The following is a 26,503-nucleotide window of genomic DNA, read 5'->3' on the forward strand; positions in this document are numbered from 1 at the left end:
CATGTCAAGCAAGCAGAGATACCAAAAGTCACGTCAAGAAAACAGTTGTCAACGTCACGTCAAGAAAGCAGCGAAACCAAATTCATGTCAAGAAAACAGTGCAAGCAAAGCAAGGTCACGAAAGTAGTGCAACCAAAGTCATGCCAAGAAAGCAGTGTAACCAAAGACACGTCAAGAAAGGAGAGCAATCAGTCATGCCAAGAAAGCTAAAGTAAATATCTACACCATGCATACTTCTACAATACTTTGCTAGACTGTTACCAGGGACGGATTTACAATACTGGAGCCTATAGGCACACATGTCCCGGCACCCTAGACTTCGGCCCTACATGAACCTACAAACCCCACTGCAAGTGTGCTGGCTGTCCCAGCTGTCACTTCACCATTAGCTCTCTTGCCCGTCATAGGTAGCTACAGCTGTCCCTTAGCATTAGGTAGTCAGAGGTATCCTCAGTATGAAGTAGCTAGTGGTGCCTCCGACTGACAGGAGAGCTTGTCAGTGGAATGCCAAGAGCTGGGTAAGTAACCTCTCATTCTCTCTATAGAGGCGCTCAGTGTGGTTTTGATGCTGATAAGCTGTATGCTCCTTTTTGATTGGCCTGATGAAGCGGGATTGAGCCCATGAAACGCGTTGCCTATTTTTACTGTGGAGTATAAATAAATTGTTGTTTGACTGTTGATGCCACAGTCCTTCCTTTGTTTGCCTTGTCTGCATGGATGGGATAGGCCCACCACTTATTCTATTGGCGCCTCTGGAAAGCTTCTACATATTGCTAAGTCCACCCTTGGTGGAGGGTTGTACCCATCTTCTTCCCATCTACAGAGAGCGACTTTTAATCCTGAGTGGGGTCAGGTTAATCTCCCCACCTGCCTTCACAGTGGTTGCCTAATGGTAAACCTGGTTTGTGAGTATTAAATTGTTATATTACTCATTAAATTTTCATCTATACAATATCACACCATTGGGCTCTTGGTGTTCCCACCCCCTCCCTTTATCTCATTCTCTCTGCTTGGGACTCTGCATAGGGAAGGAGCGAGGGACTAGGGGAGGTGAGTGAGCCGCCTTTCCATCATCAGGTGCCTGTAGGCACGTGCCCACAGTGCCATATAGTAAATCCGGCCCTGATTGTTACTGAAAGTACTAAAAAGGCTAAAGGCCCTAACACATCTTAAATGAATGTCACCCAGTGGGGATTGGGACCCCATCCCTTGGACAACATAGCAGGGCCAAGGCTGTACAGAGTCGTCGCTAGCCTGCAGTGTTCTGTTGCTGTGCATCAGGAACTGCTGTACACCCGCTAGGTTGTCAGAGGCAGTCCTTATTGGCTGCTTCTAACACGTTTTATCTGACTGCTTCACTTTGTTTGGAAGTTTATCAGTAACATGCTGCACAGCTTTCCCAAATGTCTTCTCATCACCAGGGCTGTGGAGTAGATACAAAAATCATCAGACTCCTCAGTTTATAAAGCCGACTCCCGACTCCTTAGTCTAATTTTTACAAAGGCTATGAATTTCGTTCAAAAATTATCCGACGCCTCAGTTTATTGAAACCACCGACTCCGACTCACTCCAGGTACCCAAAATTGCTCCGGCTCCTCCTCCACAGCCCTGCTTATCAACAACTGCAGTTGATGAGGGTGACAGTAATACGCAACAGAAAGGTCTTTTTGCAGAATTCAGTGTGGCTGTAAGCAGGGAAGAGAATATTTCCCTCACTGTAAGACCTTGTTCACATTGCGTTCCGATAGCGTTAGCATTGGGCGTGTCACAATTTTTTTGTGATTCCCGACACTTGGGTGGGCGGTACGTTTTTGTTAAAAGCGCTTTTCCAGAGCGTTTGTTTAATTCACGCCCTGACGCAAGTCAGGAAGTGAACTCTTTGACCCGCAAAAAGAATACAATGTATTTATTCTTAAAAAATGCAAACAATTGCTGCACAAAGCGATTTTGTGAGCATTTTGCATTTTTCCTATACCTTCCATTGAGGCAAAATTGCCTCAAAAAAAAAAAAAAAAAAAAAAAACAACAGGCAGCGCTTTGCTGAGCGGATCGCAAACGAACCGCTCAGATGTGAACTCTCTTGTAGGGAATCATTAAAGAAGGGTTTTTGAAAATCGCCCAAAAAAAAGGGCAAAAACGGCCTTAGAAACGAGCCCTAACAGAGTTTTCTAAATGAATTTGATACAATACTATTGCAATTGTAGACTTGCTACTGCTTATAAATGTTCCACACATGGGCATTATTTCCGCTGGCAAGAGCCGTCAGCATTCAGTTTGACTATGGAGGAGAATATGCATTTTTATTTACGCAAATTGATAAAAATGTATGAGGGTTTTTTTGTGCTTTTTGGATGCAAGTTTTCACATACGTTTTTTAATCTCCATAGCAACATGACAACACTGACTACTCAGAAAATAAAAGGAGGAATGTTTGATAGGAAACATCATAAAATGCATGCCTTTTATTGGTGCATCAAAACGCGAAGACGCATGTACAATGCAGGACCATTCACTACCATTAGATGCGAATCGTATGGGAAACACTGCTGTCCATTTTTTCCCCCTGAAACGGATCTGCATGAAGCACCCACAGTGAATCGACATTGTACCATAGATACACATTTCCAAAGCAAATTTACGCAGTGCAATCCCTATACAATGGAAACCGGCTCTTAACCACTTGACCACTGAGGGCTTTTTCCCCTTATGGACTAGAGAAATTCTCACCTTTCAGCTCTCCTCCCTTTTATTGGCTAATAACTTTATCACTACTTACAACACCAAAATGATTTATATCTTTTTTTTTTTTTTCCACCAATTAGGCTTTCGAGTGGTACTTTTTGCTAAGAATTATTTTATTCTAAATGCATTTTAATGAAAATAGAAAGAAAAAAAAGAAAAATTAATTACTTCTCAGTTTATGGCCATTATAGCTTTAAAATAAAAACGTGCTACTGTGGAAAAAACCCACACATTTTATTCGCCGATTTGAACAGTACACAGGAAGTAATGCGTGTGTTTTTACTTAATGACCACTGCCAGTGATCTTTGTGTACAGGCACTTTGATCGGTTTTGGGAACACCTGTTCCCATTCACCGATCAGTGTAGTAACAGGTGGCACCGAGAACGCACGCAAGAGCACATGAGGCGCGCAATCATGATGTACGTATATCTACGCCCCTGAGGCGAAGATGAAGTCTCAAGGGGCGAAAATATACTGTACTTAAACCAGGAACATTACTGCATATAACTTAAAGGGGAACTTCGGCCTAAACAAACATACTGTTATTAAGTTACATTAGTTATGTTAATTAGAATAGATAGGCAATATCTCTTACCCACCCCGTTTTAAAAGAACAGGCAAATGTTTGTGATTCATGGGGGCTGCCATCTTTGTCATGGGAGCAGCCATCTTTTTGGTTGAAAGGAGGTGACAGGGAGCAGGAGACACAGTTCCAACTGTCCTGTGTCCTGATAACCCCTCCCAGCTGCATGCGCTAGGCTTCAAATGTCAAATTCAAAATGAAAAAAAAAAAAAAAATCCCATCATGCTTTGCACAGCATTAGGGGAAAAATGCCCGGGCAGTTTTCTTCTGTGCAGCTAAAAATGAGGCTTGTATAAGAGAAAAAAAGTTCTGATGCTGTTAAACTTAAAGAAACACCAGTCCTTTTCAGTGCTGCTGAGTCAATTTTTAGTCCGGAGGTTCACTTTAAGGAATAACATTTTTACAACATTCATTTGTTTATTATTTAGTCAATGTTTGCCCATTTTAATTTACATACTTAAAGTGGGACAAATGGAAAACTGTGTCTGACATCGGTATCGGGACAGTGGGAATATGTGCAGTTCCATTTCCGAATGATGCGTCAGCCATTACCACAGAGAGGAGTGAGCTATAAGAAGAAGAAGAGAGCTGCCTGTAGCTTGGCACATTCTGGTATACAGACGCTGCACAGGGACTCCGCTAACGTATAACTGTATTTATATAAAAAAAAAAAGTGGTTAGGGGAGAACTACTGTATATAGACTTGTGTATCAGCCTAATTTTTCAGCATAAAATTGTGCTGAAAAGTTACACCCTCGGCTCATATGAGAGTCAGTGGAGCAGGTTTTGTTACTGGCAGAGGAGCGTGAGGATCTTCCACTAGTGATCTTGCTCTTGCCAACTGGCTCACTGCTCACGTGTCCCCCATCCCCTGAAACACGGTGTGCAGAGTGCGCTGCTCAAGACTACCTGTGTCCCCCTCGCTTGTGGAGCGGTGAGTGCAAGCAACATGCCAGCGGTGCAATGATCGGGGATTCTTCCTGTGTGGCAATTGCTGTGTGTCTCATATCTTTGACGCCATCTAGTGGGGCCTTGAGACACAGCTATATCATCCTTGGGGCACATCTGGCTATGGGGATGGAGGCTGACTTGTACTGGGGGAACATCTGGCTACTGCGGAGGCAGCTATATTTGGGAGGGCTTATACTTGAGTCAATCACTTTTTCCTGGTTTGAGGGAAAAGTTGGTACCTCGGCTTATACACGGGTCGGCTTACAGTATATGCGAGTACATAGAATATTACACTAATAGTTACACTACTTTCAATTTGCACTTTCACCCTACTTTAAAATTTATAAGAGCAGCATGTTGACTGCTGGGAGGTGAATCACTGTGGAATGTATACGTTCTCCCCATGCTTGTGAGGACTGTGCCTACCTGGAGCGCAGAGAGGAGGAGAGGACCGCATGGAGGGTCACATGAAGAGCAGGCCTGGGTCTCGCAGCTCCCTGTAGATGTGGAGGAGTCTCTGGGTGGCTGCGCGGGAGACTGCTTCATCATCTGCACACTGGCGCTCCCTCAGTGTCTTCAGCTCCTTCAGCAATGGCTAAACACAAACACTGGGGCATCAGAGACCCAGAAGGTACAGGTCTGCGTGCAAAGCTTATTCCCCCAGTAGAAGGGGGGGGGGGGGGGGGGAGAAAAAAAAAATCTTCATCTAAGGCCTGTCCACATAATTAAAATCTATTATTTTTACTGCCCTTCGGGTTTTTAAGTGTTAGGCTCTGTTCCCATTACCACGTGTGGCCAGCGGGAGCGGACGGTGTAGTGTCCGCTCTGATGGTCCGCCGTGGTTCATCTGTAGGCTATATGGGGGAAGGCCTGACCGGTATTATTGCAGACTGCATAGAAGTGTGGTTCGCTTACTGCCACCCAAAAAAAATAAGACTAACTAGTTCAGCAATGATAGGAACCAAATATAAATATCACAATCAGAACTTTTGAGCAGAGCAGATTGCCCAACTGATGGTGCCATTATTGAAGAAAAGTTACCTACAGATGTACCTGGCTAGTTTGCGGACATGCTTTAATCCTTACTTGCTAGCGTGCTGCTCCTGTGTGGACAGATCACAGACACATCACTCCAGCTTCCAGCCTGTGTGTTAACACTCTACAAGTAAGGGGGGAGGGGGGAAGAGGCATGAGGCAGAGAAACACTGTGTGTGGTGTGTGTAAATGTGTGTTTCCTTATCTTAGTAGCTATGCATTGCTGGAGAATAGAGATTGTATTTTACAGGACGTTTTGAATCAGGATTATCATCATTTAAAAGAAAAAGGAAGTAAGCTTTCAGCTAGGAAGCATTCAGTCTCTATTCCTATTGACGGACAATGTTGGAACACACAATCAGAAGGAGAAAGATTTTTTGTGTGTGCAAATATAAGTGTCATCCAGATACATTAATTACAAGGGATCTTGCAAGGCTTGTGAGGTATTTAGGGCAAATGGATAATATCCTTGCTTTACTTAACACTTACATAGTCTCAGCATGGAGGTTGCTTTTTAACAGACCCTATCCTGTTCAGTGTATGCTGCTGAAGCCTGAAAACACTTAACCACTTAACGGAATGTTACTAAGCAGGGAAGGGGGGGGGGGGGGGATTCAGAGGGGCACAGTGATTTCCTGGGGGGGGGGCAGTTCCGCAGTTCCCCGTGTAGCGCCACCACTGGGCTGAAAGGTTCTCACATATTCAGGGAAAATAGATTAGTAATTAATTATCGCGGCAGTACTGATCAAGGAGTAACTTGGGAGCAATTTAACCTATTTGTAAATACGCTTTTCCTTTAAGTCACAGTAAACCAGCCAGGCCAAATGATAGAAAAATATATTGAGTCAGGCCCTGCTTCACATTCAATAAACAACTTTATTCAAAAAGGTGAACACTGTATTGACACTGCGTGCCTCTTTAAAACCATAAAAACACTCACTGCAGATGTTATGCACGCAGCGTATTCAGAAACATATGTCGGTTATCAGGAGCAAGGATAAATTTGACAAGTCACCAGTGGGAGTACATTTTCATCTGTTTCATGATGCAAATCCTGAGTTGCTAAAATTTAAGGGTATCTATAAATCGGAGCCGTCAACTAGAGGGGGCGACCTCGATCGTAAATTGAGGCAGATTGAAACACGCTGGATTTACCAGCTAGGCACGTTGACACCTAACGGCCTCAATACAGAGTTTAGCTTTGCTTCATTCTTATAGGTCCACTTAATCTCTATGTGTTCTACCATGACTGAGAGATAACCCAAAAATTGAGAGCCTCACGGACTTTACTTCTCCCCCCCCCCCCCCCCTCTCCGTTTCCTCCCCCACTTTGTCGTCATCATAATATACTGGATAATGATCAGCCATGTCCAAAACCTTGAATGAATGCTGAGGTGTTGAATAGAAATCACTGATAGTTCTCTAATACTCTATAGCCTGTGAGTGAGAAATGAAGTTCTGCCCTATGCTAAGAGGTTATAGTGATAGTAATAGTGGACTGAAGAAATAATGCCATAATGGATGAAACAATATGGTTCCATGCTAGTTCTAAAAGAGGCTTGGATAGTCTTGACAATATATACAAAGCGAATGAAACAACTATATATGGCTGCACTAATAAAAATATCCACTAGATGGCACATGCACAGTCAACTGCCTATGAGAAGTGATGGTACATTAACTACTGGAGATGCAATTTGTGAAACATCCACAAGATGGTGCCTCAGTCAATGCGAAAATTTATCCCCGTCCACGCGTATGACCAAAACCTAAATATCCGCATGATGGCAATAGAGACGCGGATTTTTGGCCGCATGGACGATGACGCTATAAAAACGTCAGGCTCAGAACCCAGCCTCCAGATCACATGATTAAGGCCGGAAGCGGCCGATACGCGTGGTGAAGGCGTCCTCACTGCACACCAAGCGCAGCACAGCCACTGACCCTGCTTCAAGCCTACGAAGGAGCCTGGCGCCGGCTGACCTTTGCGGAAGGCATCACCCATGAAGGGCTGAGTGGCTGGTTACATCACCGGCAGGCTACACACGTGTGCACACGTCCTCCATTAGACACCTGAGGGAGTCCATTATCCTGGACATATGAACTGTCTGCAGCAGGGGAGGCCATCTACCAAGCAACCTTCTACCCCACAGCAGCTGGAATAGCGATGATCATCAACTGGTCGACTGAGTGGTGAGAGCCTCAGTGAGGCAGCCGGTTTACATTAACTGCATGTGCATATGCACCTAGAGCTGTGGATCTGTGAAGTAGCTTTCTGCCCTCTGTTTTGTCCTTGTGCTTTGGCGAAGAACCAGTCTTGGGACTATGCTTGTGCTTATTGTGCTCCATTAAACAGTCAGTATCTATAGTCTAACAGGAGTGTGTTGGGATCCCAGGTGTGATTGGTGCGATAAGTTTGCTGTACGTGTGAGCCCAGCCGGCTGCGTGTTTAACATCTGCAGTGAGTGTTTTTATGGTTTTAAAGAGGCACGCAGTGTCAATACAGTGTTGTTCACCTTTTTGAATAAAGTTGTTTATTGAATGTGAAGCAGGGCCTGACTCAATATATTTTTCTAGTCTCTAACCCTTTCAGCCCCGTGCTCCCACTTAGTGGTTTTCATTACTTCAATACCTGTTGTGTTCCAGGACCTTTTCTCCTATAGGCCAAATGATAGAACTCACAGAAGAATACAGAAGACCTGACCTACCTCCCGGGTGCTGCACAACTGCTGGATCTTCCCCAGATCTAAGTCAGGGGCGTGAGGGCGGCCATCTGCCCGGATCTGCTGAAGTAACCCCTGGGAAATGAAAATGGACAACTTCAATGGACATCATCAGAGGATTCCCCAAGCGGCCCATTCTCTTCCTGCCCACCTTACTGAGACAACAGGGGGATCTGCTACAGGAGACCTTTACCCAAAAATGTGCTTTTATCCCAATATAGACAGTGGATGTAAGAAACATGCCCTTGCATCCTCAATATGGCCTCTGGTGACAGAACAGTCAGGCTGCATTTCCACTTGTGCGGTGCGAATCACTGCGGTAAAAATTTGCATGCGGATGCGAATTTCGCATGCGGGTCTATGCGAATTTTCATGAAAATTCGCATGGATGACATGTATACGAGTTTAACCATGGCAGTGCTGGTGTGCTTTTCCATTGTTTCTATGCGAATTCGCATGAAAATTCGCATACTCGAACCTCATGCGAATTTCCTATTAAATACATTGTATGCGATTCGCATAGCGGTATGCGAATTCTGCTGGCTCTGCCATGCAAATTTTTTCTGCACAGAAAAACGCAAAGGAATCCTGAGGCAGGGGTCACACTTACCGGCTTTCGTACGCGTTTTCTGCACAGAAAAACTGTTTTCAACTGAGAACAATTTGTCAGTTTTCTCTATAAATTACATTAGCTGTTGTAAAGTAGAGGTCACACTTGTCTTTCAGTTTTCTGAAAAGTGTAGAAACTGAAAGACAAATGTGACCCATGTGGAAACAGTCCCATTCACTTGTATTCCTATGCGAATTTGCATGCGAAAAACGCATGCGAATTCGCGATAGTGGAAATGGGCCCTAACTCTTCCCCCTGCATGATCACTATCAGATTGATTTCTGATCAGGGAGTGATGGATCAGCTCTCCATAGACGCACATATCAGCTATTATATCAGAGGTTGGCGCTCACAGTAATCCACAATACGCCAGATTGATGGTAAAAAAACTATCCCACACAAGTTCTCAAAATCACTTCACAGCAGCAGTTATAAAGTCCATATATAGTCCCCAAAAGCACTTCAGCAGCTGAATGTCTCTTTCCGTACAAGACACAGAATGCTTCCTGATTCATCAGTTATCACATCAGAAAAATCAGCATATGGATAGAGAAGCCGTCACCACACCCCAGTGAGACGCACCCACCGTGTGTTGAGACCCACTGACGGGTCAGATGGTGCCTTGGGACCATTTCAGGTCGTCCCCCACCACTCAGGCAATATCCCCTTCACTTCCAGTAGTCACCTCCTCCGCATATGTACCTCAATAAAAACGCCTCAACATAGTGTAAGACTGTATCTTTCATAAAAACATTTAAAAGATTTTGCACTTAAAATCTCCTCGATAAGTAAACTGCATAGAGTATTCCCACGGGGTCTCCCCCGTCTTGGTGTCCGGTTGGCATGCACGTCCCTTCTAGCTATAGGGGTCCTGCCGCCGCGCTCGGGCATCCACGTCCTCCTTCACCCGGGATCACGCCGCTGCCCTCATGTGTGTGTGTTGCGTAGTGTCTTCCGTCCAGGCCCGATATCAAATAGGTATGATCCAATTAGGCAGCAAAGACAGACTGAGCCTTTTTTAGAAACAGCCCACGATTTAGGGAAAGGGAGTGGAGGATGGAGAAGAGAGCACTAGCACCTTACCAGGGGTATCAGGGAAAAAGAGGGCAAGACGAGGAACAAGGGGGGGGGGGGGGGGAGGCGGGGAAGAGGAGAGAGGGAATAAAAAGAATGGGAAACTTATAGGGGAGGGAATATATAATTTAAGCGGAGTCTCACTTACCAAGGAGGAACTACCATTGTTGGATAAGGGTCTTAAATTTGTACCCAAACAGGGATTGGATAAATTTAGCACATACTGTAACGATTGCAGAATTATTTCCGTGGTCAGCGCACAAGATGTGCGCTGACACTGCGGAAATCCTCCACAAGCGTGTAATTTAACAGAACCCAGGTTAGGTGCAATGCACCTGTAGAGGGAAATTCCCACCGGCAGATGGAGCTGTGGAGTGCAGAGAAACACAGCCTCTGCCCTGCCACAGATGCCAGATGGGAATTGCACTAGTTGAAGCAATGCAGGGCAAGATAGCCCTTAAAGAGAGAGAGAGCACAGAAACAGAATGTATGTGTGTCTAGTCGCCACCCAGCGACGGTGAACACACACCAGCGGAAACGAAGTGGGAACGCAATCGCTAGAGTGGCGATTGCCAGTGTATGTGTGTCCACCAATCTAGTCGCCACCCAGCGACGGTGAACACACACCAGCGGAAACGAAGTGGGAACGCAATCGCAAGAGTGGCGATTCCCAATAGTGACACAAGACCGAATCAGACAGAGCACAAGTGTAGCAAGAAAGACATAGCAAATAACAATGATCAGACCGTCAAACAACAAACGCTAGCTAAACGCAAACTCCGCACTCATTCGCAACAGCGAACGCGTTAAAGACACGATCACCGCGCGTTAGGCGCCCAGTGATAAGCGTGCCACCCTAACTAACCAATGTAACACAAACACGAAAATAGGGAACGCGAACGCTTGCTAAACGGTTACCTCACCGAGCCTACAGCAAGCGTTCGTACCAGACAAGACAGAGAGAAGGAGTAGCCAGCAGCAACCGCAGCTCTGGCCTACACTCCCAGACAGAGTACAGAAGGAACCACCGCCACTACCGCTAGGGTGAATGCGATCCAGACAGACAGACAGATGGGGCTACCAGTAGCAACCACTGCTCTGGTTAGCACCCCTAAGGCAGAATACAGAGGGAACCACCGCCACTACCGCTAGGGCGAATGCGATCCCAACAGACAGAACGATTTCCTGTCGACCGCCGCTGGTGACAAGACAATCGCAACAGATAGACAGTAGAAGGCAAACAGATAATACAACCTGACTACGCTAGAAGGAATGCCTAGTGCACTCCCCAGGAATTACTCTAAGATAATCTTAACAAACGATTAGCAAAGTCTGAGACTCCAGGTAAGTCAGCAGGAACAAACCATCATGACCAGCCAGGAATTCTGGGAAGAAATGGTTTTTATACTGCAAGCCATCAGAGGAAGCAGCTAAGCAATTTGCATGACAAGTAGATGCAAATTCCTCCCCAGAACAGCAACTCCGCAGCTTGCAGAGTGTAGACAGGTCTCTTTTCCAGGGACCTGCCGCACTCAGATTTACAAAATGGTCAAACAGCTGTCTGCCTGTGCAGACAGAAGAGCCGATCATTACACATACATTGATATAAATAAATTCACAAGAAAGCTACACTTAAAAAAATATTTTGCGGGCAGGCCCAAAAGGTAGGGGAGGGAAATGGAAAATAAAGAGTATAAACACACTAATTTACCAAGCAAATAAACATTCAACCCCCAAGATGGAAACTACAATGCTCCTGAAGTCTTTAAAGATATGGTTATCAGTGACGTGAATGGAATGCCAGAAATTAGAAAGGGGAGGGAGGGGACCATCGCCAAGGAGATGTTAGAGGAGAAAGGTCTTGTGGTAAGACCGGCGGATAAGGGTGGAGGTGTGGTGGTCCTTAAAGTACAACATAAAAAGGAGTTGGATAGATTGGTGACAGACAGAGAAGCCTAAACCCTGCTGAGCGGAGACCCAACGGGTAAGTATTTGGGAAAACTGAGGGAGTTATTAAGGAAGGGTCTGGATAGAGGACTTATTACAGATGAGGAATTTAAATATATAGTCCCTGAAAATCCACGTATCCCCATTATCTACCAGGTGCCCCGGCAGACCTATAATAAGCGGCATAGGGTCGGTAAAACACACTCTCTGTGGCAATATATTAATGAATACCTACAGCCCATGGTAGCTAAATTACCCAAATACCAAACGTTGCAGAAAATAGAAGGTTATGAGATGGGCCAAGGGGACTGAATTGTTACAGCCAATGTAGCTTCTTTATATACAAATATAAGACATGATTTAGGGCCGGAGGCGGTCAGGTACTATATGGACAAGGATGGTACGCTCAAGATAGAGCAGAGGGAGCTTATTCTAAGGTCGTTGAAATTTGCATTAGAAAGTAATTATTTCTGGCATGATGGACGGTTCTATGTGGCTGTGCTATGGGGGCGAGTTATGCCCCCAGTTTAGCAAGTGTATTTATGGGTAAATGGGAGGAAGGCATAGTGGAGGGGAACACCCCCATTAGGATGTGGAGTCGTTTTATAGACGATTTGTTTTTTATTGAGGGGGGGGAATATGGAGGACCTTGAAGTGTTTTTGGAGACGTTAAATGCCAACAACCTTGGAATATCCCTAACGGCAGAAAAGAGTGAACGCAACATACATTTTTTGGGATCTAGAAATTATAAGGAATAATAATGAGGTCAAAACAAGGAGCTACTTTATAAGACATATAGAAATGGATTTATTTCTGTCACGAGTTGCCACCCCCCAGCCTGGTTCAAAGGGGTTCCCAAGGGCCAGTTCTTAAAGATGAGAAGGAACTGTAGTGATATACAGGATTTTGATGAGCAAGCAGGAATTTTAAGGGATAGGTTCCTGGAGAAAGGGTATGACCCCCGATTCCTGGAACAAGAGATGGCCAGGGTGAGGGGTATGGAAAGAGGGGAAACATTGGAGGACAAACAGCAGATGGAAAACCAAGGTGAGTTTGATCTCGCTTTCATTACAGGTTACAGTACACAATATAGGGAGATACAAAATATCATCCAAAGGCATTGGGAAATACTGAATACTGACTAAACACTAATAAATGCATTATCCCACAAAGGCCCAAATTTATATACAGGAGGGCATGGAATCTTAAACAGATGGTGGCGCCAAGCTGTGTGGAACCTAAAAAACAGGAGGCCCTGCAGGGGTGACAGAAACCGGGTTTTTACCCATGCAGGTCATGTAAGGCATGTAGGGAAAGTAAGGGGGTAAGAACCTCCATGGGTAGATCCTTTAGTAATGATAAGGAATACCCCATTAAGCAGTTCATCACATGTAATGATAGATATGTAGTCTATATGACTTGGTGTGAATGTGGATGGCTATATGTAGGGAGGACCACTAAGACTCTTAAGGAACCTATGGGAGAGCAAGTAAGAAATATTAGAAAGGGTTTCGCCAATCACAGTTTATCCTCCCATTTTGGGGATAAACAGGAGTGTGACTCTAAAAAAAAATGTCGTTCTGTGCTTTGCAGAAAATGGTACCAGATTGGAGGGGGTGTAATTGGGTAAAACAGGTATCACAAGCAGAAACCAGGTGGATCTACAACATGGAGACCCTGAGACCTGAGGGGGTTGAACATAGATATTGATTTGGTTTGATCTTTGGGGGATTAAATGGTCCTGGTCCCCTTGCTGTAGATCCTAAGTAAACGGTTTCCAGGTTAGTTGAACTTGAACCTAGGAGGATATCAGGGAAGCAGTAGTACACCATAATAATGGGAATGTGCAATAAGATGTAATAAGAGGTGTTATGTACCTATTTTAGTGATATTCAAAAGTAATAGATCATGTGAAGCTGGCACATCACTGATCCCACCCATGTGCTAGATAGGGATAGTGGAAAGGGGCAGGAGGGTGGTGGGAATGGGGAAGTAAGGTTTATATAGTTGGTACCCCGGAACATGGATGGGAGGGGTGGATGTAGAAAGGCCAACAATTATTTTAAAAATGTTATTATCAGTTTTAAATTGTGATTTGTGATCATGTATCTCATTGTTAGTGAGGTCATTGCGGTGGATTAAATTGTTATGTATAGGGGGCTCTATTGGCTGTAGGCTGCATGGTATGCACTACCCGATTGAAGGATATAGGAGGATTCAATAGCTGCATATGTACTGGGCGCGCGGGCTATGCAGCGAGACGTCTGGGGAATACAGTAGTAGCCGCTCCTAGTGGGTGCATACAGCGGAGGACGTGAAGGAGGGGACTGAGTTGTGAGGGGGAGGAGCCGGGCATTCAAATAGTGTCTTACGGCGTCTAGCCCCAGCTTCTGATGAGTCAAGAGTGACGAAACATGTAAGGCGGGGCCTAGACGCGGAAGACACTACGCAACACACACACACACACACGAGGGCAGCGGCGTGATCCCGGGCGAAGGACGTCGTGGATGACCGAGTGCGCGACGGTCAGGACTCCTATAGCTGGAAGGGACGTGCATGCCAACCGGCCACCAAGACGGGGGAGATCCCGTGGGAATACTCTATGCTGTTTACTTATCGAGGCGATTGTAAGTGCAAAATCTTTGAAAAGTCTTTATTAAAGATACAGTATTACAGAATGTTGAGGCGTTTTTATTGAGGTACATATGCGGAGGAGTTGACTCCTGGAAGTGATGGGGATATTGCCTGAGTGGTGGGGGACGACCGGAAATGGTCCCAAGGCGCCATCTGACCCATCAGTGGATCTCAATACACGGCGTGTGCTTCTCTATCCATATGCTGATTTTTCTGAAGTGATAACTGAAGAATCCGGAAGCATTCTGTGTCTTGTACGGAAAGAGACCTTCAGCTGCTTAAGTGCTTTTGGGGACTATGTATGGACTTTTTTAACTGCTGCTGTGAAGCGATTTTGAGAACTTACGTGGGATAGTTTTCTACCATCAATCTGGTGGATTGTGGATTACTGTGAGCGCCAACCTCTGATATAATAGCGGTTATTGATTTGAAAGAGGGGGCGATCCAGTGCGGGATTCTGGACCTAGCGCATCTACAAACTAATCCATATCAGCGCAACGTGTGTTCATACAGTTTCATAGATGCACATAAGGCTAGCTTACCGTGGTATGAAACTCTGTATTTCTTCTTTGCTCTAGATTATTTACAGCATAAAATCTACTACCACACAAAAAAACATGTAGCACAACAGCATTCAAACAGTTAAAGTGTACCAGAGACAAAGCACCCTCATGTATTTTACCATATAGATCAATGGGAACATGACAGTAAACACCTACTCTGCTCTGTTTCATCCTTCACTGCTCAGCCTGCTTTCAATCAGCCCTGATAAAATCCCCGACTGAGCATTCAGTCTAGCTTTGCTCAGGAATCATTATAGCCGAGTCCTTATAGCAGAGCCAGAAGGGGGCAGGCTTGGGCTTGAAAAGACACCACAGAAGACGGACTCCGCTATAATGATTCCTGAGCAAAGCCAGACTGAATGCTCAGTCGGGGATTTTATCAGGGCTGATAACATAACAGCCTGCTTGTTATCAGGGCTGATAACAAGCAGGCTGAGCAGTGAAGGATGAAACAGAGAGTAGAGTAGGTGTTTTCTCTAATGTTCCCACTGATATAGATGGTAAAATACACGAGGGTGCTTCGTCTCTGCTTCTCTTTAAACGCATCACTTCGTTCTTCAGTGGAAAGCTCCTGGCTTCAGTGGGCAGCTTCTGGCCCATCTGAGAAGTAATAACATCATCTTTTGTTTAAATTCCTTTGTCTGCTACATTCCCAGGAGCTCTGTCTGCTGTAGAAGCAGAGAGCTAAGAAGTGATCACTAGATAGATTTTAATATATGAATATAGCAGCTATACAAAAGAATGCAATGGCAGCTCTAAAGAGAACCAGAGACGAAGCACCCTCATGTATTTTACCATATATATTAATGGGAACATCACAGTAAACACCTACTTTGCTCTCTAGCTTTGCCCAGGAATGTCGGAATGTTATAGCTTGTGACTCTGGTTTCCTGCTACGAGGATACATAGCAGGAAAGCAGAGCCAGGAGGGGGCAGGCTTGGAAAGACATCACAGAAGACTGACTCAGCTATAATCATTCCGGGCTAAGCTAGACTGAATGCTCAGTCAGAGATTTTATCAGAGCTGCTAACAGGCAGATTTAGCAGAGAAGAATGAAAACAAAGAGCAGAGTAGGCGTTTACTGTCATGTTCCCATTGATATATAAGGTAAAATACATGAGGGTGCTTTGTCTCTGGTTCACTTTAAGAGCAGATAAACTGCCATACACAGCGGCTGCGTGCCCATAGGAATACTATTCCACAAGCTTTTGTCAAATAAGTTTAGAGGCACCCAACACTGGAACGGTGGGCTGTAGGGGGATCTGGGTAGTCCTGGGACTATCTGGAAACTTTGTAAGTATCTTTTGTACCTTTTGACTTTTTTAGATAGCAGGTATGCTTTAAGAACAGCCCCAATGAGAAGTCCGAAAACCAGGAAGCGGCTTCTGATTGGCTGAATCTATCTAGCCAATCAAAACAGCCCAGTGGCTTGGATGGGTGTTATTACCTGGAGACGTTGGATCACAGACAAGTGTAGAGAAGCCACCAGGTGTAGGTGTGAGCTCAGCATCTGTATCTCAACGGCCGGGATACTCCCTGCCGACATCAGATCGGATACTAATATCTGAAAAGGAAGAGGAGACAGGAGAAGGACTTTACATATCGATCACATAAATCACAAACTGCAACTAAGTTATGTCTGCTTAACACGACCACTCCAAGTGCTGCTAGTACCCGCCTGGTACACACACACACACACACACACACACACACACACACACACACACACACACACACACACACACTTTGAAAAACTGAACGGATGGTCCGGATTTGCCACATTTTCCCTGACTGCACATGGATCCGGATACACGGAGGGGTAGTGAAGGGCAATAGGAAGACGATCCCCTCTATACAGGCAGTTTTGGACACAGATACGGATCCGTTTTCTGTGTCCCAGCCTGTGGGTGGGGAGGGGGACACCATGCTGATCTCTGTACGCTTAGAGGGACGTACGAGGCTTCCGAGAGAAGCCTTCGCTTTTTCTGCAGGGGAAAGGGATCACTGATTGGGCACCATGGCCCGATTCATTCAACAATGCACAGTACGGAGCAACCCGTCTTCAAGGAGCATAGCTCGGAGTTGGACTTAGCAACTGTTATTTAGTAAAAGTTAAATAAAAAAAAAAAAAAAGAACTATGATAGTCCACCATGAGGAGATGGACTGTTCCAAAACCTGTCAGATTTGTTAAGGTGGTCATACACCATACAAATGTTTAAAATATCTTTTCTTTTTCAATATTTTTTATTGGAATTTCCAAAAAATTTTAACAATATGCCAAGACATATTAAAACAATATAAAAATAAACTTACTTTTTACATTACAGCAGTCCAATGAGAAATATACTGTTGATTTTTCAAATATACATTCAGTTTCAGTTATACATAAACAGTGTATAATAACTTTCCCTTATAAATCAATGGCTAGTATCTCTTAAGATGATTGCTGAGTTTAGTATACTTGTTGCTATTTAGTTCTTAAAAGGTTAAATATGTGCATCTCTACACGCAAGAATACGCACAAAAATACACATGAGTGCAACCCAATGAGGTTTTACGCATAATAACGCGTAAGCACGTAAAAAAACGCGTCAAACGCCACTTAAACGCGCGATAACGCGCAAAAATCGCTAAACGCACAGAAAACGCCTAGTAAACGCATAAAAACCACGTAAATAGCGCGTAAATATGCAAATAGTGCAAATTTCAAGAAAAAAAATGTTTAAATCAATTTTAAACCATAAATTTTTAAAGAAAGGATTGTTTATTTATCTTTGTAGGCCTAATAGCACCTATCTTTCCAAAATAACCTAAATGTCATTTTTGTTATTTTAAACAGTGATCCTGTTAGTTACATTCTAACGAATTCCTAAAATGTATTGTTAATTAAGGTTTAGTAGGAGCAGTACCTCTGGAGAATGGGGGTCTTAAATCCTCCCTACAGAGACTCCAGAGGACGCATCCTCTTTAAGTATTATTCCTATATACTTGCCGTCCCCACAGGATCACTGCTATCTCACTTAGCTGTTAAACTACATCGAGTTGGGCTACATAGAGTATATGTAGATATTTTGGTATACGTCTTGCTTTCCCAATTCCAATTAATTATTCAGATATTAATGTTATGACTTAACTAATATAATTAAACTAATTCTAAACTAAACTAAACTAAACTAAACTAAACTATACTAAACAGCTGAAAATTACTTTTCACAGTTCTTACTGAGGTATTCTTGTACAATAACAGTAATATACTTATCTTATTACTTTGTAGGTCCAAGTGATGTAATGTAACAGTGGAGAGTCCAAGCCAGGCAACAACAACACTAAGTTTCTAGACAATGCCCTAGTACAACAACATTAATAGTCACTATTCATTTATCCATGTGAGGGTTAGATAAGAGATTAGACTTCTTGAATCTTAGAATCAACATATATAGTAGGCCATAGATAAGCTTTTTTCCAAAATGCACCTATAGTACTGTTTTTTATAGCCCAAGATCTTTCAGCTCTCATGTTGGATTCCACTTTCCTTAATACTTCTTCTAATGTTGGTACATAGTGTGACTTCCAGTTGTCGGCAATCAATATTCTAGTTACTACACAAATGTGGTTGAAAATAAACCTTTCACTCGGGGGAAGGTCCCATGTTCTAACATGGAGTAATACCATTTCAGGTGAAATTGTGCTCAGAAACATAGGCAATTGTTTAAGAAATGTCTCTATCTCTCCCCAGAGATTAGTGATCTTTGGACATGACCAGAAAATGTGAATTAAAGATCCAGTTTCATTGCAATTTCTCCAGCAAAGGGGGGAAGTATTGCCATCAAACTTAGAAATTTTTTCTGGAGTATAATACCACTGCCACAGAAGCTTCAAAAAGTTTTCATAATGCAGGACACATTTAGTTGATTTTTTAAGAGACCTGTAGGCCCTCTCCCACTCTTCCTGATCAAGATCTATGTTTAATAGATCCTGCCATTTATTCAGTTGCCATCTTTGGCCTTCATCTTTAAGTTGTAAAAGTGTTTTATTAAATATGGCAATTCCCTTTTTCTTATTATTTTGTGGGTCTAAAAGTTTTTTTATTTGAGGTAAATAGGATATATTTTGAGGGGAGTGTTTATCTAAGAATTTTTTAATTCTAGAGTATTTGGGTTTGTCAGATTGTGGGATGTCATATGTTGAGGTAAGTTCTTCAAAGGATTTAAGCTTATCATTTTCCATGAGATCAGCTACTTTAATTATACCATTTTGTGACCAATTTTCTAAATCTAAATTTTTCAAGGCCTTTGCTAAATTAAGTAATGGGACTTCTATATGTAGTGATAAAGGATGTTTTTCACTGTAGTGGATCATCTCCTTCCATACTCTAATAAAGTTAGCTGTGATAGGATTAGGAATTTTTAAGGGAATTTTCCAATTTAGTCTGGCTTCCAAATAGGGGAGGGGTTCATTATCCGGGATTTGTTCCAATTCTATTATTACCCATTGTTTACTCCTATCATTACACCAGATAGCTCTTGATTGTTCTAGGATTGCTGATTTGTAATAAATTTCCAAATCTGGTACTCCTAGTCCCATATTCAAAGAAGGGGTAATTAAGATTTTATTTGAGAACCTTGGTTTTTTATTCATAAGAACAAACTTATTTATCATTCTTTGTGCTGATGTAAAGAATTTTTGTGGGATCTTTATAGGGATATTTCTAAATAAATATAATAATTGGGGCAAAATTAACATTTTAAAAGCGGCTGATCTTCCTAACCAAGAAAATTCAAATTTAGAAAGATTGTCTAGTTGAATCTTGAGTTTACCTAACCATGGTTCAAAATTTTCTCTGTATAACTGGTTGATGGTGGGGGTTAAATGTATGCCTAGGTATTTTATAAATTTAGGCTCCCAAGTATATGAACAAGATTGTTTAAGTTGTTCTAATAACTTAGCTGGTACATTACATGGCAATATATTTGTCTTATTTTCATTCAGTTTATAATGGGATATTTTTGAGAAGTGATCTAATTCAATTTTAAGGTTGGGTAAAGTTTCTACAGGTCTCTGAAGGTACAATAAAATGTCATCAGCAAATAAGCCAAGTTTGGCCTCTGCTGAGGGTAATCTAATTCCATGGATATTCTTATTGTCTCTGATGCTCTGTGCCAAGGGCTCAAGTGTTAACACATATATCAAAGGGGAGAGAGGACATCCCTGTCGTGTGCCATTGTGAATATCAAAGGATGATGAAAAGGTATTAGATGATATTACCTTTGCAGAAGGCTGTGTGTAAAGAGACATAATAGCTCTGTGGATGTGTCCCACACACCCAAATCTCTGTAGTACAGAAGACATGTATGTCCAGCTGACTCTGTCGAACGCCTTCTCCGCATCCAAAGAGATGAAGAGAGTAGGCGTCCGACAGAGACCAACCTGATGCAGAAGTGCCATAACTTTCCTTGCTCCATCACATGTTCCTCTTCCCTGCACAAAACCTACTTGATCTGGAGAAACTAATTGCGGTATAAGGGGAGCAAGTCTGTTTGCTAATACTCTTGCATAGAGTTTGAGATCTGTATTCAACAAGGAGATGGGCCTGTAGCTCCCTGGGTCAGATGGGTCCTTTCCTTCTTTGGGGATAGTGGTTATTATTGCTGTCAAGTTTTCTTTAGGAAAGACACCAAGAGTTGCTGCCTCATTGAACATATTTACCAAATGTTTTGATAGAATACTTGAGTGTTTTTTATAATAGGCATTAATAAATCCATCAACTCCTGGTGCCTTATCCTGTTTCAGCATTCTGACAGCTAATTCCACTTCTTTTAAGTGGAAAGGGATATTTAATTGTTTTTGCTCGAATTCTGATAAAATGGGTAGGTTAATTTTATTTAAATACTGATCTATCTCTAATTGGGATGGAGAGTAGGTCTGGGGATCTGAATTTAAATTATATAATTTTTCATAGTATACTGCTAAGGCATTAACAATATCTTGGGGGTGGTGGACATTGATTTTTGTATCGGGGTGGGTAATTTTTATTATTCTTTGTCTAACTCTTCTACCTTTAATTTTCTGTGCCATGGCCTTCCCTGCTTTATTTTTGTCTGAGTACCAATTTTCTTTTAAAATAGTTTGCCATTTATCATACTGTGAGTATAAGTTCTCTGCTAATTCTTGTCTGATAGCTTCTAGTTTGGGCACTAATTCTTTTTTGTTCTGAATAAAAATAGATTTTTCTAAATTTTGTATTTCCTTAAGTAATTTATCTGTTTTTTCTCTGAACTTCCTTTTTAAAATTGCACTTTGCTTCATAAAAACGCCTCTAATATAGGCCTTATGTGCATTCCATAACGTAACTTTAGATATACCTTCTGTATCATTAAGGGAAAAGAACTCTTCTAGATTATTTTTAATGATTGGGGAGGTTGTTTCTGAATTTAAGACTATTTTGTTCATTTTCCAATTAAAATTAGAGCTATTGGGGGTGCTTTTTAGTTTAATTTTAGCTGTAATAGGAGCATGGTCTGACCATATTCTAGTTCCTATCTCTATTTTTGATACTAATGGGAGTGAAAAATTATCTGTTAATATGTGGTCTATTCTAGTAAAAGAATGGTATATGGCTGAGTGAAAGGAATATTGTCTGTCCCCAGGGTGCAAGCATCTCCATGTGTCATACAGCTCATTGTTGACTAAAGTGGACTGAATAACCGCAGAAGATTTCCTCTTTCCAGCAGTACAATCGATGATTGGGTCTGTAACTGCGTTTAGGTCACCTGATATAATCAGGGAACCTTTTGTTAAATTTTTTATTTTTTTTAATTTTTTATTGAGAAAATTGGCTTGATGTTTATTAGGTGAATATACACATGCAAAGGTAAATTCCTCTAGATTAATTTTCCCTCTCACTACTACCAGTCTTCCATCAGGACTATTATAAACCTCTGTAAGTTCAAAACCCAGGGAATCTTTAAATGCAATTAACACTCCACGCTTTTTCTTGGTCTGTAGCACGGAGTGGTATATTTTAGAGAATTGTAATATTTTTAATTTAGATGCCCCTTTTTCATCCAAGTGAGATTCTTGGATGCATATTACATCTGTCCCTTCTTCTTTAATTAGTTTATTTAACAAAAACCTTTTTCTATTGGAGTTTAAACCCCTCACATTTAGGGATAAAATATTAAATTCCTGAGACATTGTTTTTTTCATATATGCTAAACATCCTCAATATGTCTAAAAACATCATCAATACATCAATATTTATATAGTCACCTGACCTGGACTCTTCCACTGAAACTCTGTTGAGAGAAATATACTTGGACCATTTTTTATCATTTTTCCTAGAAAACAAATTTGAGAATGTTATATACAGTACATACATCAAAATCGCTTCAAAGTAGGCGGTATTACTATTAAAGTCACTAAAGAACCAAGTAATGATCCTTTGAACTGAAAGTTCAAAAATAATAATAAAAAAAAAAGGATGAGTGTTGTACTGACAAACTGTCAGCATACCTCTATAGTACAAAAAAATGAAAAAAGAATAAAAGAAACTGAAAAATAACATTGAACACAAATTGTTCAAGTCCATCCAGTGGACTAGAGACATTTCACCTCCTTAGCAGAAATCCTTCTGCGAGGGGAAAGGTCCAATTGGGGGAAACAGTTTGTGGATAAGCATCCTTCACTTAGTCTTCATCACCTCTGGAAGCCTCTGATGCTTTATTTTCTTCTGATGGTGGTTGAGAAGTGTCCATAGGGAATTGTCTGGGCTGCCCTTTAAAGCGGTCGGATCTATTGTCTTTTGCTTTCACAATTTGAATTCCCCATTTCTTCAGCAGTTCATAGCCTTCTTCTGAATCTTTAATTACAAAGGTGGTTCCATAGTTCATTATTCTCATTTTAGTGGGAAATCCCCATGCATATGGTATGCCTTTATTCCTTAGTGTATATGAGATGTCTGAGAAGGCCTTCCTTGCTTTCAGAGTTGCTTGTGACAAATCACTGTACAAGATCAGGTGTTTATATGGATCAGGAAGCTTTTGTCCTTTCCTTGTTATTCCCATAAACCTCTCTTTGATATGGTAATAATGAATCCTCAGGATCACATCTCTTGGCAGGTGGTCTGCAATGAAAGAGGGCTTTGGTAATCTGTGTGCCCTGTCCACAATAAGATCAGTGTCTGAAATGTCAGGCAAGGCAGTCTTTATAACATCTCTCACATACTCCATCAATGCTTCAGTTTTCACAGACTCTGGAATGCCCCTTATTTTAACATTGTTCCTTCTATTGCGATCCTCAGAGTCTATAATCTTTTCCTTCTGCCATGACAGTTCTCCCAGCACCTTCTGATGAGCATCTACCATCTCATTATAAGCAGTAGTAATGTCTGCCACTTTTTTCTCCAGCACAGACACTCTATTGTCTGTGTGATTCATATACTGTGACATCTGCCCAGCTAATTGCCTCATGTCCTCTCTCATCTCCATTACCCCGCTTCTCATCTCCATTACCCCGCTTCTCATCTCCATTACATTATTTTGCATCATCCCACTGAAAGATATCATAAACTTTTTAAAGAAGTTCTGGGATATGGGTTCATCAGTGGCTTGGAGGTCTGCAAAGGGGTCTGGCAGGGTCTGTAATGGTGGCATGGCTGGAGGGGGACAGGGGATAACAGTCTGTCCTACCTGAGTGTCACTGTATTCCTGGTGCTGCTGCTGAGTTTTAGCAGGCTTCCTGGGGCTTCTATCTCTCTTGTTTTCTGCTGTGTCATCCTCTCCTTCCTCCTCACTTTCATGCTGGAATCCTTTAGATTTGCTCCTGTGGAATGAGGTAGCCAGCGATGCATATCTATTCCTTTGTTGTATAGGAGTGAGGAAGGGGCTGCTGAAAGGAGATCCATGCTGCTGCTGGCTGTGGCCATCCTGCCCATGCTGTTGTAAGGGAAGATGACGGTGGCCATCTTGGCTGATCTCTTCATAAAAGTCAGTCAGCTTTCTTGGAACTTGGGAACTTTTCCTCTGCTTCTGGTTCGCTTTACTCCACTCCATCTTGGTCAGGGGATGTTCCAACAGCTTTCAGGCTGAAAATCAGAACTTCCAAGGCTGCTTTTTGTTGCTTTTTAGATGCTTTGCACAGAGAGCTGCAGGATTAAACTTCCATTCACTCTGCTGTGTAGCCACGCCCCCCCTAAAATATCTTTTCAATTCAAGAATTGCAATCAATTTTTTCTGACTGACCCACACACCACACACTTATGTTCACGGTTTCCACAATTATGAATAAAATGATTGAAAAATTGCTTGGGTCTGTATATAAAGAAATTGACACTCTCTACCACACACTATTCAATTTTCATTAAAAAAAAAATGATCAGAAAAATCCAACACTTCCCTTCTTTTATCGCACAAAAACAGGAAACTCAGATTTCTCAAACAAATGAAAAAAAATAAATAAATAAATAAAAAAATTCGATTTTTCAGTACAACTGATCATGTTTATTGAAATACCATAAAATTGGATAATTTTATTGTACGGTCACCTTTAGACTTAGAATACCTCCTGTATGCGACAATGGTATAGGAAAAGAATAGTTTGTAGTGCTTTTCACTCAGGGAAAAACGTAAATTTTAGATGCACGTATTTTAAATGTAAATTTTTTTCTTACTGTGCACCTTTAAAGAGAACCTGTATATTCCCCTGGGAGGTACTTAACTCGGGAGGGGGACAGCCTCTGGATGCTAATGAGGCTTCCCCTATCCCCCCAGAACAGGACACGTCAATATTTACCATCTGTGCTCCTGCGCAGGTGCAGTAACGGCTTTCTGATGGCATCCAGCGGAATCAGCCGAGCACGATCGTGTCCGCTCTACTGCGCAAATAGACTCACTTTTTTTTTGTGAGCGATTTGTGTTTCAATGCAAATCGATTGGACCACAGGAAAATCATGTTCTGCACAGAAATTTGCATGCGATTTGAAGCTAATCAGATGGATTTTGACAGCACTGACCTCCTGGACCCGCAGGGTGAAATCTGTTCCATCCGGGGCCACGCCCTCCACCTCCACCAGATTCCGCTCCTTTGTCACCTCTGCAGACAGCAGCCAATGGAGCAGGGCGGAGCTCAGAGGTCTACCTGCAGGAAGGAGAACAGAATTACTGACGCCAAGATAAACATCTATCAATCCGCAGAACAAACGTTGGGACCAGATGGTGTAGCCTGTACACACTGCTGCGCTTGGTCTTTAAAAATCGCATGCGATTTTTAAAAATCACAACAGTGAGCAGTAACCAGGCAACAGTGAGCAGTAACCAGGCAACAGCGAGCAATAGTGAGAGTTTGAGAGGCATTCAACTGTCCGTGGAAAAGAGGCCTTCGTGATAAGAGACGATATAAACCAGTGATGGCTAACCTTGGCACTCCAGCTGTGGTGGAAATACAAGTCCCATGAGGCATTGCAATACTGTGACAAGACAAGACAAGACAAATAACACTTATATTGCGCTTTTCTCCTTGCGGACTCAAAGCGCCAGAGCAGAGCAGCAGCCACTAGGGCGCGCTCTATTGGCAGCTGTGACAGCTCTAAGCATAACTCGGGGAGGCAGAGGCATGATGGGATTTGTAGTTTTGGCACAGCTGGAGTGCCATGGTTAGCCATCATGGATATAGACTAATTGCTAAGTTTAATGGTGCCCATCAGGCGATGTATGGGCAGATCTCTGTCCGATCAGAATCGGATGGATCTGTTGCATGCCCATACACCGCAGACCCGATTCCCGATCAATTACAGCAGGAAATCTTTTGTGAATCGGCCTTGTGATGTCACATCCACCACCTTCTCCCCCCCCCCCCCCTTCCCATCTGTAAAATGTGCCCCATGCAGTATACGTTACCGGTCGGTATCTGCCGTTGGCTCCGGGCTCCCTCCGTAATATATGTGCACGCGCCCCATGTGGTTGCCGGTGTAACATGCGTACATGTGTGACATCACACGCGCGCCCATGTGTATGCTGGCAACCACGTGGGGTGTGTATGTGGGCGGAGCAGTACTACACCAACAGGTAAAGTATACTGCACAGGGCACATTTTACACTAGCGGGGGCAGTGCCGGTGGTTCCGTCGCATTTGTCCCGATATCGCACAACGTCACCACCACACACCCAGTGTTCTCCCCAGGCTCTTTTAGCCGGGTGCTCCGCCCGGCTAGATTTGGTGACCACCCGGCTGTCATCAGCTCACCTCTTCACTCCCTCACTCCCTCCTATGCTGTAAGCAGAGTTGCCCTGCATTTTCATCTCGACCCACCTGGCTACTTTTTCATGCCACCCAGCTGGAAAAAAAATTCTGGGGAGAACACTGCACACCCAATAGAGTATAACGGCACTACATCTTGCAGCATGTCCAATCGATACACACGACCAATTTCAGCCAGAAATAGTCGATCGAGCAGGCTTTTGGTGGCACTGGTTTTCATCCCATCCGATTAGAATAATCCAATCAGATAGTATATTATTGTTTTCCCCTGGTTTTTGTTCTCTAAACCTAGGTGCGTCTTAAAGAGAATCTGTATTGTTAAAATCGCACAAAAGTAAACATAACAGTGTGTTAGGGGACATCTCTTATTACCCACTGTCACA

General features: G+C 42.8%; 1 protein-coding gene across 1 annotated transcript in view; it reads right to left on the reverse strand.

Moving 5' to 3' along the window:
• The window catches only part of FAAP100 (FA core complex associated protein 100), a 134,045-nt gene that overhangs the window by 89,075 nt on the left and 18,467 nt on the right, over nt 1-26,503 (reverse strand). The window contains exons 7-10 of the mRNA XM_068263180.1: nt 24,877-25,001; nt 16,314-16,430; nt 8,022-8,111; nt 4,705-4,873 (exon numbers count right to left, since the gene is read on the reverse strand). Coding sequence (XP_068119281.1) covers nt 4,742-4,873; nt 8,022-8,111; nt 16,314-16,430; nt 24,877-25,001 — 464 coding nt within the window. The 3' untranslated portion in view covers nt 4,705-4,741. The remainder of the gene's footprint in view (nt 1-4,704; nt 4,874-8,021; nt 8,112-16,313; nt 16,431-24,876; nt 25,002-26,503) is intronic.

This window comes from Hyperolius riggenbachi, chromosome 12, assembly GCF_040937935.1.
Source record: "Hyperolius riggenbachi isolate aHypRig1 chromosome 12, aHypRig1.pri, whole genome shotgun sequence".
NCBI lineage: Eukaryota > Metazoa > Chordata > Amphibia > Anura > Hyperoliidae > Hyperolius > Hyperolius riggenbachi.